We start from the raw sequence: 16580 nt of genomic DNA, 5'->3' as shown, positions 1-16580 counted from the left end.
AAGTAAACCGAATAAAATCTGGGAGACATGAGCATGCGGACCTGACTGGAATCAAAGACATTCCAAAATACAATTTTCTTGAACTAACAGAGAACATTGGTGACTTGTATGTTCTGATATGCATGTTAAAATTAGAATTATTTGAAATATGTACAGCAACAGGATGAACGACAATAAAAAACATCCAAGAGAATGGTTTTATTTTAATTATCTAAACAGCGATGGATCCAACTCATTTTGAAATAGGACCGAAACAATGTTTTACATATTTGACCAAGGCATATCAGTGCTCTGTACAAGTATATGAAACCTGTATTTTCATGATTTCAGTAGTGATGGAATAACAATATGAAAATAAGAATGCCTTGTTAGTAATTAATTTAACTTCTCAGGACATTCAAATGAGAAACTAGCTGAATTCTAGAAAGTCGTGATTTTTTCATGTAAGTAACTTTAGTTTTCCTCGCTTGCGTTGCTTTTATTCTGGGAAAGATTTTAGCTAAAACTCCAAAAGCACTTTTAACAGTTGAAAAGAGCAGTTTAACAATTAATGATTTTAGACACCGAGGACCTTACTTAAATTTGTAGAAAGCTATTTGTCAAAACTCACTAGACATTCTGAACAAACTCATTACTCAGTGCCATGATGGGGGAATTTCTCAGTGAACTGCTGAGATTGACATCCTAATCTCCAACATCCAGAGTTGACTGATGAGACGCAAACAAAAAAAATGCAAGCAGCTATCTCTGGCTGCATTATGGCAATGCCTCACAGACAATCTGGGATGTGTTCAGACAAGAAGATGCCCTGCGCACCATCGAGGATACATCTTGAAGGACAATTCAAGTTTCATAAAGGGAAAGAAAAGTGATACTAATGTGTACACTTTCTGGGGCTTTAAAAGCAGGCAATTATTTATATGTAATAGTGCTGATAGTCATGAACAGAAAGCAATCAGTACAGTGCTCTTATACTACAAATTAGAACCAAGAACATGGGGGAAAGCCAAAGAAGTGCAACACTATTTTGAAGAACAGGTGGGGAGGTCAATTGATTTAATGTATCTAATTACCTTCCTAGTAATGATGTTTGATTTTCATAATCTTGGTTCGGAAAAACCTTCATTTTAATTATCTAAATTGTGGGGGTATTTAGGGATGCTGCTCTTAAGGTAAACTAAATAAACCTTGCGGTTGGGTTTTGCAACTGGCTGCAAAACGTTTGGGGGAAGCAGCTGGTTGGTATATGGCAGTAAATACGGTGTTGAAGGGTTGTGAGACTTGTATCTCCACAGCCATTTGCCTCTCCTGTGCAAGACACTGTCACTGAGAACCTTTCCCCATTTTGACCTCAAGTATCATGATTTGACCCTGAAGATATTACTGAGATAAAATGAGCTAAGTATACCAGACTTCCTGAAAGTAATGCATATATACTGAGAACTTAAATAAATCTACGGTAGCACAATATATCCTATTTTAAAGTGAAAATCCCTCTTAGTTACAACATTTATGTGAGGCCTACATAACAACTGGAAATGCATGAAAGGGAAGATTTCAGGAATTATTTTATGCACTGTTACCCAATCACCAGAAAAGTCTTTGACAATTTCTAATTGTATTATAAATACATGTATTATAAATACATGTATTTGTACTACTGGTGAATGTATTTTTCTTTAATCTTTAATTGCCTTGAACCTCATAAACGGGGACAGTGCATCCAGGTAAACAATATATTACACCCCAGTGGAGCAATCTGAACCTGACAAGCTTATTTCAAAATGTACAGTTCAAAAGTTGGCTTACAGGACATCAAATCTTACTTGGATGATTTATTATTTAATACTTGATGAGTAATGATTTATTGTTGGAGGAAAATATAACAATATGGTGCTTTTGCTATTTTATTAACAGGAATGCACCAAAAAAAAATGCAAGTGGTACCCTAGGTGCTCCAAAACCCTTTAAACAGAAGGCTGTTGTTATTACAATGAACAGAATAAAAAAACAACAGCAGAATTCCCTGTGTCAAATATGATTTGCCTTTGTGATGCCACTATAAGTTTGACGGTGACAAGCCAGCCACCATTTGGTGTGAACTTAATGTGCATCTGGGTGATTGGTCTGCATTACATAAAATGAGGCAGTTTAATTGAGCTTTTATACATTAGCTCCTGTATTAATATTGACGTGACAAATGTGCAACATATACACATCTGCACCTTTTTATTTATTATTTCCTTTGTTTATTTTCTTTCCAGAGCACAGGGCAGAACACTGTAGGTCTTTAAAACCTTAGTAAGTCTTTAGTATTTGAATCATTTGGAAAGACTCAATATATATATATATATATATATATATATATATATATATATATATATATATATATATATATATATATTTTTTTTTTATTTTTTTATTTTTTTATTTACAGGGAATGAATGTCAATTCATGACACCCACAGTTCACTAGGATAGGGAATTTGAACTCGAACATCAGATTTTCAAATCTCTATTTTTCAAAACTCATGGTCTGAATAAAGTAACACCATAAATCAATGGTGCTATTTTTTCAACAGCCTTGCCACTGCAGTTGTTACTAGGCATTATTAGGAGATAGTACTGGCCTTTTAATGTCAGAACTGTTAAAATCCTCTGTTGGTGCTTTCATTTTTAAAGGATAGCTTTGAAATGGCTTAGCTTGTATTTATGAAATCTTTATGAAATCATTCTACCTCAGGTCAATTTAATTAAAGGCTTACCTTTTTATGTGCCCCACTATTCATGTTAAAAATGACTTTTTTATATATAGACATTTGATATACAAAGATAGATGCTCGTTATTGTTATTACATAATAATGCTTCCTATAAAATGTATTTATTTGATGTGTTACTGTGAAAGTAAATACCCACATACAGAATATAATTAGCTCACATGATAGATATAAATATATATTTAAAAAAACAAATCTTTTAAAATACTGGGAATAATACATTAAACTGTAAATACGCTAAATTAAGTTTATATTTCAAATAAATGCAGCTGTGTTTTCTTTCTTTTCATATGCATCAAAATCTTTATTCTCTGTGTTCAGATTTAACCAGTGCGTTGGGTGTTACAGTATTGCAAATGCAATTTAAAAATCACCATTTAGTATACAAAACTGAATAAGTGAGTTATCAAATTAGCATAAATGTTAAATATCATAAAGTGGCTATTTTGTCTTACTTGATTCAAAATATATCTTGATAAGTAAAAATTGCAAAGAGCAAAAATACATAAACATACCAAGATAATTAGCTTGCCTCATTTTAAGATAACATTGAAAATTTACCACGTTTTAATGTTGTTTCGAAGGAACATTTTAAACTCAAGTCACTACAATATTATCTGCCAATGGAGCAATACAGTGATCTTGGTTTCATAATGTTGCAGTGCAGATGAATCCTTTTATTCAGGACAGGCATAATGTCACCAATAGCATATTCTTAACTTGCATTTATATATGCATATAAGAAACTCATAAAGCGTAATGAAGACAATATATACTTGACGTTATAAAATACTTTTCCTGCCAAAAAGGTAATTGCATTGAGCACTTAAAGAGTAAATAGCGGGGTTCCGAAAAATATAGTGTTACACGTCCCCATGTGTTACTACATCTGTTTAAATAACGTACCTGTCATTTTTCTTTTCATTGTTAACATGCTGACAACTTTTTACGCTTATAACTTTAAAGTCGGTTTCAAAGCTCTTTTTAAAATGGCGGCTCTAGTGCACTGTTAGTCTAAGGATTACAGCCAAAGAGGTAACACAGCAATAACGATCCATGGAATGGAACAGAAAAGCCAGAGCACTTTTTGTTATGTTTTTTAATCGCTCTTCCTGCAGTCATTTAGAGGACATATCTCAAACCCGAGTGCACAAGAGTGGACATTTTGAAAATAGTTTTGAAACAGATTTTAAAGTTATAAGTGTAAAACAGGATGTTAGCAATGAAAATAAAAATCACAGGTATGTAATTTAAACAGTTGTAGCAACATGTGGGGATGTATAACACTATATTTTTCAGCAACCCACTACTTACTCTCTAAGTATCTATGATCATAGTATGTTGCTTTGCTCAAATAATCTAATTATTATCATTATTTACTAGTATAACGTTTTGAGATATGAGATATTTACCAGATGTCTAAAACATAATAGCCTCAAAAGAATGAAAACTCTGTAACATTTTTGAATGAGCAGCAGTGAATCACTGTGCCTTAACTTGATGGCTTTATGCTGCTGACACAAAGCAGGTCACAAGCATAAAATAATTCAGTAAATCATGCAGTAACAGGACAAAAGGAAAGAATAAACCCTACTCTGCTATACTGACACACTGCCTGAACGTGGGAATGCATGAATGAAAGCACTCCAAGCCTTTATTCAAGCAATTTAGGCACCTCGGCTTGAACAGTAAATGCAAATGGTCAATATAGAAGGCTTCTTACCTTTACATCATTGACATTCATCCTGGTTCCTTCCTTCCCCACAAAGATATCATCAATGTCCACAAGAACATATCTTTCCAAAGACAAGGATAGTTTCTTCCCTGAAAGGAAAGAGATGGCATCTACAAATATGAGCTTGTGCAACCAATAATTAAGGTTGTGGCCAAACAGGACGCGATGAATGCCATCGTGAAGGCCCAGGTCCTGTATTACAGTTGTGTGCAGAGCATGTCCAGAGATGGCTGGCGGAATATTTTCTGAAGTTCTAGACTTAGCTAGCAACACTGGTTCATATGTGGAATGGTTGGACTGAAACACAGTCCAGTCCTCTCCAGGTAATGGTCCTCTGTCAGCTTCCGAAGCTTTGGTGATGTAGAGCAAAGGAGAACGAGGATTAACACAACAATCCTTCAGGCCTACATTGGTATGAAGGTACAAAGGGAAGCCCTTCAACTTAACACTTGGTAAACTGTTCTCATTTGCTTTGTGAAAACCAATGATTCCAACACTGTACTCCACACAGTATTTATCTAGGAGGTCCCTATTCCAGGAATCCATATTCACGTATTTCAACATATTTTCGTAGATGATAAGCGCATACCTCCCTCTTCCTTTATTTGTGAGAGGTGGGACATCACCTTTGCCTGGAGCAATTTCTGAATGATACTGAAACTGACTGGACTCCAGGATTGCTATGATATCCTGCCCGAGTTGTGAGTATTGACTTTCCACAAAAACCAGGATGACTGGGTCAGTCTTGGAGATGTCTATGGGCTTTGCAATTTTCATTTCCATTAATCGGTAAGGAAGAAGTTTGAGGTCTCCACATTCCATTTCTGGAGTGCCCTCTGAGAGTTCAGTCTCCTGATTGTAGCCATTGTACAAGTAGTAGGCAGATATGAGAATGCTTACCATGCAGAAGGTGGCGAGCAGGATCACCAGCCTTCGCAAATTTCTGCGAAGTTTTATGGCAAAATTCATTTTCAACAGTGGTGCCTTCTTTTTCTATATAATTATTTTCTTTATGCTCTTTTTTTAACATACCATGTTAAGAGGAATGCATGGAGTTTCCAGTATTCAAAATGGTTTTGTGTAATCATTGCATTACATATAGGAATGTCCTTTTGGCAATATGACATTAGAATCTCTGCTCTGCAAATCCCAATGTCTTAAGGCAGTCAGCTACAAGACAAAGCTATTAAAATATATGAAAGTTTTCCTGTCACTGCTGATTCTCACAGAATAACTTATCCAAATGAACTGCAATTATCTGGAAAAAAAAACAAAAAAAAACAGCATAAGCTTTTAAGAAACCATATTAACCAGATAATGTGGATACTAGATATATAACATCAACTGCAATATTTTCCAAAGTTATTACTAAGGTTAATATCAGCAAATTGGAAGTGGATACTATCCATTAACTTATTTTATAGGGTTCACATAAATGTGATCCATTTAGTGTTTCTAATGATTGTACTTGGTGGTTTTTATGTGTGTTACCTGATCCCTATAATGTAAAAAAAGCAATCCATTAGGTCAAGTTTCTTTTTTTATCCATGATGTATGGGATTAGTAGAGCACTTAACAACCATCTAACTAAACAGCTCATCAAGAACATAAAGATGTCTGTTTGCGAATAATAATCTGATCTCTCAATAATTAACAAAGATCATGATCAAATTACACACCAGAGCCTGGGGAGGAATCAAAGTGTGGTTACAGAACCAATAGATACCAAACTTTCCCACACTGTATATCTCTGCTGTTAAGTGAGAAAAACAATAGCTTACCTATTTTCTAAGCTGTTTCCATTGGAAATGTGCAAGTACAAGACACATATAGACAAGTACACAGAGGGAAAAACATAATACAAAACGCATTCTTTCTGAATTGTATACTAGAGAAGATACATATCTCTTGTCATGCTAACTTGCATTTCTCAAAAGGTGCTAATTTCCAGAGTGAGAGTGCTGTGTCATTTAGATCAAGACTGCTACTATCTGCAAGTAAGTGGTCCGATCACCTTTAAATCAAGTCCTAGCACTAGAGGGCAGCCATTGCTTATATGTCACTTGAAGTCTAGAGCCAGTCAATACCAGAAATTGCATCTAAGAGATCTAATGTGTCTGCAATCATAAAAAAAGGTCCAATACAAGAGTCACAGTAATCTGTGAGTGGAAAGGAAAAAAAAAACTCAAATCCGACAGTCTTTACAGTGCAGTGGAACCTGCTTTTAATCAATAAATCTTCACAACAGCAATAACAAATGTAGTGGCATTTTGCAATGGTGATTTCATGTCATTCTCTGCAAACTAACTGAAAGCTTAATAAATCAAACATGTGATGGTACACCCAGTTTTCCACCTGGTTTAGGCAATTTATCATATGCTGAGAGAGCTGAAATTGTATTGCTTTATTTTACACTGTGCCTTTTAGTAAATTCATTTCTTCAGTAAACATTCCCAGTTTCTAATGCCATTATTTTCAATATTAACATTTTATTGTGTATTTTCTAGATAGAACAATGGTTTACTACATTTTAGTCAAGTCCATAACTAAACATTTTTCTACCATTGAAATGTAAATTATAAACATTTATCTGCACAGAATATATTTTTTTGCATGAAATAAATAAATAGTTATTGTTGTTTAAAATTGTACATAGCAAATTAGAACTGTTTGGCTTTTATGTTGCCACTGTATTTAACAGTACAGGAAGCATAAACAAGTCTGTACTGTGCACCGTATTCTTGCACAATTCCAACTGCAATTTCTGTTTTTATCAAAACATATTTTCAAGTATCTATGTGCACTAAAAACAATGAAAACAATATTAGCACATCAAACCATTTTCTCTGCCTGTGTGACAAAAATGAGACTCCTGGTATACATTTATGTTAAGACAACTGCCAAAGATGACTTAACTAAGCTCGCTACAACATACATTGGAAACAACAAGAACAGAAATCATATCTGTAATTTTTAACAAAAGCCAGATATGTCCAGAGAAATGCCTAAGAAACACTTCAAACCAGCTTGTTCACACACAGGCACACAAAAAGTTACAATATGCATCAGTATTTTCAAACACTGGCTCATTCAGTGAGAGACACCAAGAGACTATGCTCACTTACCTCGTGCAGAAATGTGACTAAAACTGAGCAAAGAAGAAGCTCTTTTTCTGGAATAATTTCTAGGAGAAACTCCTTAAAATGCTGCTGCTCCAGTGACTGAACAAGGGAGCCCAATCCTATTCTATACAGAGTCCTCTTTAAGATGCAGCCAGCTGGAACGATTCACTGCTCTATTCACCATTATTCTCATGCAGCTTCTTTCTCTGGTACAAGGATTATAGCAACGGAAAAGACACAAGAAGTATTTAATCACCACAGAAAATCCTGGCAGCTGCTGCTACTGTTGTCTCCCTCATCGGAAAGCCAGCGTCTCTCACCTACAGAACTATGGAAAGAGCCGGTGCTGGAGAGTGATTGACACAAACAGCCAATTCCTCCAGCTAATCGTGGTAAAGTCTTTCAAGGACTAGGAGCCATTTTGGTGTCATTTAGACAGTGGGATGTTACACATGAATACATTCCATTGGACACTAATTCAGTGCTCAACTGAATTCCTCTCACAATCTCATGATTGATTTGATATTCCCAAAGGATACCCGGGATCTGTCACCATGCACCTGCATAAGTTGTGTGCCATTTCTCTCAAAATCAGGCTTCTTACAAGCACAAGAGTAAAATGTAATTCCTGGTTGCACTCTCTGACAGATTCTAAGATGCACTACATACAACAAAGAGCTTTAAATTGCCTGAAATACTGCAGTACAGATTTCGGGTCAATGTTTAAGCATGATACAGCTTTAAATATTTTTTTTTTTTTTTTTTTTTACTAGACTGTACTGTTGTGTGCAGGAGAAAAAAACAAGTACTCATAGTCAAGCTTAAAAGTGTTAAAGAAGCACATGCTTTTTATTACCTTGACAACAATTAAAAGCTGATGTACAGGCTGTTTTTTGTTCGCTTTTATCTTTATATTATCTTGGACAATTTCTGCTTCAAATAAAATATATCAAGGATACACTGAACTACTGTATCTTGTTTGTAAAACAATATTGCAATTTCAATATTTCATTTTCTCACTCTATGTTAAGATTTAAGTATTGTTTGCCCCAAACACCTATAGTATACCCAAAACAAAAACACAACATTTGTCAACATTAAACTAATATTTATCGGTTCCATGTATACAACATTTAAAGGGCTCTGAATTTGTAAGCTGTCAGATCTCGATCTTTATGCAGAAGCATACACTGTAAATCTTACCATCCAGCCATACATTATTTAGTAGTCCCAGCTAGTGTGTATCTGGTAAGTACAAACAGTATAATAAACACAGTGAGACTTGCCTTGTTATCGGAATTTGTTTGGCAAAGATGCATTTCATTCTGCTAGACTAAAAGCTAAACAGTGGTATCGTCTAAACCAATGGCAAAGGCTTTATTAGAGTGGCAATTGATTTACAGCTTTACGAGTCCTGCTGTTTAACATTCTGAAGAAAGCCCCCATTTTATCTTTGCTCTGTTACGGCACAGCTTTAAGAAGAACAGGGTGCCATTGTCTGCCAAAAAAAAAGTTCTCAGAGATTGCACATATTGTAGTTTCTACCAAAGTGACGCCTCGTTTATACCAAATGCTTAGAACTGGCAATGTTTGAGACAAAATAATTTCCAGTTTATCTGGTCCCAGTATAATACTGTATGTATACTCCAAAGTGCACTGTTTAACTGCAGGAAATGTGCATGCTTTTTTTTTCTCTTTTAGATTTTTTTTATTTTCCACATTTGTAAACTCATGTATCTAACTCCTGATCTGAGTTGAAAAGAGAAATGTCTAACCAAATTGGTAACCTATGCAAGTACACTGCAGACTGGAGCAGTGTGACCAATTGCTCTTCAATTCAAATTCAAATTGCCCAGATCAGAAAGACCACATGTTATTGCTGTTGGGACTTCCAGTAAATAAAAAAAGGAATACTAAGCCAAATTGTATTTATATGTACCTTTCAATGTCTTACACAGTATCTGCAATTTGATGATAACTTTCAGATTCTAATAGCTTTTACTGTAAATGTTTCCCAGAAGATAAAACTGATAACATGACCTTAATACACTTACCCAAGGGGCAGGTCCTGCTTATATAATGACGTGGCATACAACCTTTTCTAATTTAAAAGATGCCAAGGTCAAACAAAATAATATATCTGTTTGGAAACCCTGTTTACTCCAGTAAAACATAAAAGCTCCTTCCAGAATGAAACAAAACAAAACAAACAAACAAACAAAAAAAAACATTATTGCGTCCTTCTAGTTAAACTTTTAAATTAAACTTTGAGTGAAAAAAAGGAACTATGGGGTAGGCATACTAAGATGGGCCGGTAGCAGCGTAAACTGCAATTTGCATTTTCATTGCAACACTTAGCAAAGTAAACATTTTGTCACATGTAAGAGAAAACATGTTAATGAAAACAGCAGCAATATACTAATTTAAATATTTGTTTCTGGCTTCTTAGCGAGATCTCTATTGCGAGTGTCGTGCGACATTGTATAAATAAATAGTGGGGGTTGAGTTTTGGTTTGCTGCAGCATATGGTGCCTGAAGGATAACATCTATACATGCAAGGGTGCAAGAATCAAAATAACATTGTTTTTGTTAAATGTAAACATCATCTGTACAATGCATTCTGTTCCATCTTCATTTTACCTATTTTAATACTGTACATATATATATATATATATATATATATATATATATATATATATATATATATATATATATATACATACCATTTGTAATTCAGTAATATGAGAGAATTCAGACCCCTGACCAATTCTCTCATATTACTGAATTACAAATGGTACATTTAAATTTTGTTCTGTTTGATATTTTATTTTAAAAAACTGAAACTCAAAATCAATTATTGTAAGGTGACATTGGTTTTATGTTGGGAAATATTTTTAAGAAAAATAAAAAAAAAACTGAAATATCTTGCTTGCATAAGTATTCAACCCCCACACATTAATATTTGGTAGAGCCACCTTTCGCTGCAATAACAGCTTCAAGTCTTTTGGGATAAGTATGTTCCAGCTTTGCACACAGTGTTGGTGTGATTTTGGCCATTCTTCTTGGCAGATTTGCTCCAGGTTATTCAGGTTGGTTGGACGACGCTTGTGGACCGCAATTTTCAAATAGTGCCACAGATTCTCAATGGGATTGAGATCAGGACTTTGACTGGGCCACTGTAGGACATTCACCTTTTTGTTCTTGAGCCACTCCAATGTTGCTTTGGCCTTGTGCTTGGGATCATTGTCCTGCTGAAAGGTGAATTTCCTCCCAAGCTTCAGTTTTTTAGCGGACTGAAGCAGGTTCTCTTGCAGTATTTCCCTGTATTTTGCTCCATCCATTCTTCCTTCAATTTTAACAAGATGCCCAGTCCCTGCTGATGAGAAGCATCCCCACAGCATGATGCTGCCACCACCATACTTCACTGTAGGGATGGTGTGTCTTGAGGCACAGGCAGTGTTAGGTTTGCGCCACACATAGCACTTTGAGTTTTGGCCAAAAAGCTCTATCTTGGTCTCATCTGACCACAAAACCTTTTCCCACATCGCAGCTGGGTCACTCTCATGATTTCTGGCAAACTCCAGACGTGCTTTCAGATGGTACTTTTTGAGTAACGGCTTCTTTCTTGCCACCCTCCCATACAGGCCAGTGTTATGCAGAGCTCCTTCTGGTGCACCATTACTCCACTCCCAGCCACTGAACCCTGTAGCTCCTTCAAAGTGATTGTTGGCCTTTCTGTGGCTTCTCTAACAAGTCTCCTTCTTGTTTGAGTGCTCGAGTTTTGAGGGACGGCCTTTTCTTGGCAGTGCCTGGGTGGTGTGATGCAGCTTCCACTTCCTGATTATTGATCCAACTGCACTCACTGGGATATCCTGGAGGAGGCTGTGTGGTCCAGTGGTTAAAGGAACAAGCTTGTAACCAGAAGGTCCCCGGTTCAAATCCCACCTCAGCCACTGACTCATTGTCACTTAACCTCCTTGTGCTCCATCTTTCGGATGAGACGTAGTTGTAAGTGACTCTGCAGCTGATGCATAGTTCACACACCCTAGTCTCTGTAAGTCGCCTTGGATAAAGGCATCTGCTAAATAAACAAATAATAATAATAATATCCAAACACTTGGATATTATTTTGTACCCTTTCCCTAATCTATGCATTTGTATTACTTTATCTCTAACTTCTGTAGAATGCTCTTTGGTCTTCATTTTCCTTCAGATTCACAATCTGACCAATGATACTTCAACAGTGGGGTTTTTTTCATCGGTGTAAACTGGGAGCTTCCACAGCACAGGGGTTGAATACTTATGCAAGTAAGATATTTCAGTTTTTTATTTTTCTTAAAAATATTTCCCAACATAAAACCAATGTCACCTTACAATAATTGATTTTGACTTTCAGTGTTTTAAAATAAAATATCAAACAGAATGAAATTTCAATGTACCATTTGTAATTCAGTAATTAAAAAAAATGTACAATACAATCGCACAAACGTACATTTATAGTGCTCAATGTATTGTAAATGTATCAATCATTGCACTGAAATAACATCAATATGTTTAGGGTAGGCTACACATTACATTATGTAAAAATATAAATCTGTACAGTACACCTATACAGTACACAGTACAGTAGTAAAATCAAATGAACACCTAGCGACTTTTTGCTTTTTACTTTAACCTGTAGGCTACCGGTTTGGTAACACAAAATAAATCATGCTGATGTAAAGGGACCAGCAACAAATTTTGCATTATACCACTAATTCGTATTATCATTAGTAGCCTATAAGCCAAATGTATACTGCCCGTTTTTATTTTAGTTAGTCGGGTGGAGTGCTAAATTGAGCACAATTACAAACCACCTGCACGTTAATAGAATAGGTATGTTTCCTATTCCTATACAGATGCTCAAAATGAGCTGCAGGGGTTAGCGGCACATGTGTGCAGTCTATTGCTCCCAAACGCTGGGGGAACCAGGAATGTCATAGAAATTTGTTTTCAAGGCTTGTAAGTACACCCTGCTTTTAGGGAAAAATAGGTATTTGACTGTTTCTCTCCAAAATGCATTGAGCACAACTGGCAATGCACGAGAAAAGGCAGCAACAATTGCAACTGTTTAAAACATGCTTTCAAAAGTTCTTAACAAATTGATGCCATTGTAAGTGTCGCAATTGCCTGCAGCTTTTGTACATTACATTATAATATTTGAGAACCCTCATGCGCACTATCTCTGCCCCCTTTTTGGGAACTTATGCAGGAATGCCCATAATTACATATTCATTTACGCTTGAACCGCAAACAGAAACTGCTGCCGCAAAGCATTCCCTAAAAAGTCACAAATAGCATTGAGTTTATCTAGTACATTTCACCCAAGACTTCTGATGGCTATTGCAACAGCCGCAACACTAGTAAACCTACCCTTATGTGTTTTAATTCCAACATGTGTTTATTCAAAAAAGGGCTGCTTGGAATCAGTGTGATTTAGATATATATATACAGCAATTTCCTTTGAAGGAACATTGGATGAGATGATACCCTACAGGGACACAGGGCTATTTGTTTCTTATCTCTCCCACAACCTAAACCTATTTCCTTGTTCAAAGAGTTTAACATTGGCTTGCTCTACATGTATACCCTCTGAGTAAATGGAATTAGGATGAGGACATTTCCATTATCAAATCTATTATAAGTTTAATGGGATCCTGCAACCCCTTAGTCACAGGAATAGCTCACTTTTGCAGATTTATTACCAGCCAGTTCTAATCCTCCCTGCCATGATACAGGTTTCATTTACAAGCATCACAACTCAGCTTTCAGAAATATGACACAAGTACATTTCCTAAAGCCCTCTGCTCCCAGAGCTGTAGGTACAGCTCTGGAGATTGATGCAGCAAAATGGCACATCGCAAGCATGTCGCCCACAATTAATGACTTATCAAAGGTAAATGGGAAAGCAGGTTAGACTTGCAGTTTGAATGTACTCTGTCTTTACAAAAGAGTAGGCAGGTACATAGTATTTATATTATTTATAGATGGTATTTACAAAAAACTATTTAACCAGGGAGGTTCACAAAAGAAGAGTCTGGTAGCAATATAAAAAATTTAAATACAGTCGCAAACAAAAGTATTGGCACCTTATGCTTGTTATACAATAATTCAAGGAGATAGATTAAGGACAAGCATTTAGTTTAACCATTTTTAATCTAACAAAAAAGCAAAACACACCATTTGTAGTAATTTAACAAATAATCTTTATCAAAAAAACAAAGAAATATATGTTATTTAAAGTGTTCATTTGTGACAAAAGTATTGGCACCCCTGCTTAAGTATTTTATTACATCTTTCAGACATCTTTCAAAGCATTTATATTGGGTTGAGATCTGGTGATTGTGAAGGCCATTCCAGAACTTTAATCTTCATTTTCTTTAAGAACTCCATGGTTGACTTAGCCGTATGCTTTGGGTCGTTGTCGTGATGGAAGATAAACTATCTGCCAATCAGCCGACAAGCGGATGGCATCATTGTACTTTGTAGAATGTTTTAATACATGGTTGCATTCATTTAGTCTTCAATCATATAAATGTTTTCAGTCATGGAACTGCTAAAACACCCTCATATCATTATCAAACCACCTCCATGTTTAACTGTAGGTACAATGTTTTCTTCATTGAAGGCCTTCATATTTCTTGGCTTATTTAAAATGGTTTGTTTTATGAATTTTCTTTAAAAGTGGTTTGCAGTGAGGTCTACATGCATACAACTCTTCTGTGTTCAGGTGTCTTGGGACAGTTCTTTCTTGCACTGTTATATCTGATGCTTCTAAATCTTTCTTTAACTCCTTTTTTGTAGCTGCTCGGATGATTATCTGTAATTTTCCTTGGAAGTCCACTTCTTTCAAGTGTTTTAGTGGAATTTCTTGTGGTCCTTCTTGATTACTGCTGTGCTTGTGCATTTTTGTTTTTCTACATTCTTGATACTGCTTTGTAGCCACTGGGGCGGTGCTCGGCCAATTGTGCGCCGCCCACTGGGAGCTCCCATCCACGGTCGGCAGTGGAATAGCCTAGACTTGAACCAGCGAGGACCAGGCTATAGGGCGCATCCTGCACTCCACGTGGAGCGCCTTTATCAGATGTGCCACTCAGAACCCCTCATATATTTTAATTTTTAACTTTTAATGTAAAGGTGCCAATACTTTTGTCATTTACAACTATTTCAAAATACTTACATTTTTCTTTTTTTATTTTTTACAAAGGTTGTTTGTTAGACTACTATAAATTGTGTATTTTGGTCATATTAATTAGTGTCTAATGTTCACGAAATGCTTTTATTTAATGTTTTCTTGAATGATCTTATATTAATTATAGGGTGCCAATAGGGTATCTGTGACTCTAAATGCTTGGTGAACAATAAAAAAAAAAAACACTAGTTTCATACATTCACCTAGAATAGCACTACTCACCACCTCATCTGAATGACTCCAAAGGACATCAGTTCACTTGCTTAAGGCTACAGAGTGGGGTCAGTGGCTGAACTGGTGTGTGGTTATTGCAGAAAAGTCTTTTGTATTTGTTTTTGTTGTACACTGTCTGCATTGGTTTTAGTATTTTAGTTTCAACACCGCTCTTCGTCTTTCTGCCATAAACATTGACAGCTGGCTGATAAGTTAAAATGAGCTGAGGCTGTCGCTTTCAGTATACTTAGCTGTTTCGACAGTGCCTTTCAAAAATCTAGTGATCGAATTCACATAAAATATTCAAACATTGTAGGACAATCGTATCCACTAACTTGACTCAAATTGTGTTACAATGCCAATACAATTGTCTTGCAAACAACCCTATGTTGAAATGTGACCCTTAAACACATTTAACATAAAAATAAATATAAGCTGTGTAAAAAATCTGCTGAATAGAGTCTAGCCTTGTTGCTAGGAATAATTTACCAGGCTAAACAAACAAATACAGATAACGAAGACCAATTTTGTAAACTGCAGCAACAACTAAGATGTCAGAATGGAAATTACCAACAGTATCAGGCTTGTTAGGAAATGGTTTAGACTCTATGGCAATACATTGGTTCAATACAAATAACATTAGGTTATTATCATAACCCTGATTCCCTGCAATAGTTACTGTATGGGTATTTACCTCCTTACCACCTGAATAAGATATATCAAAGCTGCATGCAGAGCCTATGATGCAGTCATGGAGCAGCAACCTTGAAGGTTAATGGTTACATTTCTATTTCAGGGAACCAAGGTTATGATAATAACCTAACGTTCCCTTTCAAGTACAAAATGTAACCAATACCTAATGGGTGAGTATATCCAAGCCATCACAAGGGCAATATTGCAGAACGACCAGAATGCTTCTGAGTCTGCCTTGTGCATTACCATTAGGAACCCAAGTAACAAGTAGCTAAGGCTAGAACATCGAGGAAGAAACACACCTCTATGCCTGTGTTGTAAGGGACTGGAAGCCGCCCTTAACACTAGTTCAAAATCCAGGGTTTTGAGGATCCATGACATTGAGGGGTAGATGTACTAAGATGGGCCAGTCGCAGTGCAAACATACTGCAAATTGTATTTCTGTTTTAACAATTCGTTTAAGTATACATACAAGTATACATTTTGTCATATGCACTAAGAAAAAATATGTTAATAAAGAGAGACTTCAGGCTGTTAGGAGCACCTTGGCCCGGTCCTGCCTGATTTTCTCCAGACACAGCAGGAGCAAGGCGAGCGGTGGGAGGGCATATAACAGCTGCCTCGGCCACTGGTGTGCCAAGGCATTTACTGCCAACTTCTATATCTGCTCTCCTGAACCTCTCCAAATGATGCTCACCACCTCGGGGTAAAGCCTCCACTCTGAGGCGCTGGGAACTCTCCTTGAGAGGAGGTCAGTTGCCCAGTTTGTCACCCCGGGCAGATGTACTGCCTGCAGTGAGAGGAGGTTC

General features: G+C 36.2%; 1 protein-coding gene across 4 annotated transcripts in view; it reads right to left on the bottom strand.

The window, feature by feature from the left end:
- The window catches only part of LOC117409680 (bifunctional heparan sulfate N-deacetylase/N-sulfotransferase 4-like), a 242837-nt gene that overhangs the window by 78781 nt on the left and 147476 nt on the right, over positions 1 to 16580 (bottom strand). For 3 of the 4 annotated variants that reach the window (XM_059002732.1, XM_034016001.3, XM_034016003.3), the window contains exon 3: positions 4501 to 5770. In XM_059002732.1, coding sequence (XP_058858715.1) covers positions 4501 to 5481 — 981 coding nt within the window. In that variant the 5' untranslated portion in view covers positions 5482 to 5770. Of the gene's footprint in view, positions 1 to 4500; positions 5771 to 7637; positions 8325 to 16580 lie in introns of those variants that run through there. The other variant, XM_034016002.3, reaches the window with a different exon arrangement.

The sequence above is a fragment of the Acipenser ruthenus genome, chromosome 2, assembly GCF_902713425.1.
Source record: "Acipenser ruthenus chromosome 2, fAciRut3.2 maternal haplotype, whole genome shotgun sequence".
NCBI lineage: Eukaryota > Metazoa > Chordata > Actinopteri > Acipenseriformes > Acipenseridae > Acipenser > Acipenser ruthenus.
The sequence above is the reverse complement of the archived record's forward strand: the minus strand, read 5'-3'. Positions and strand labels throughout refer to the sequence as shown.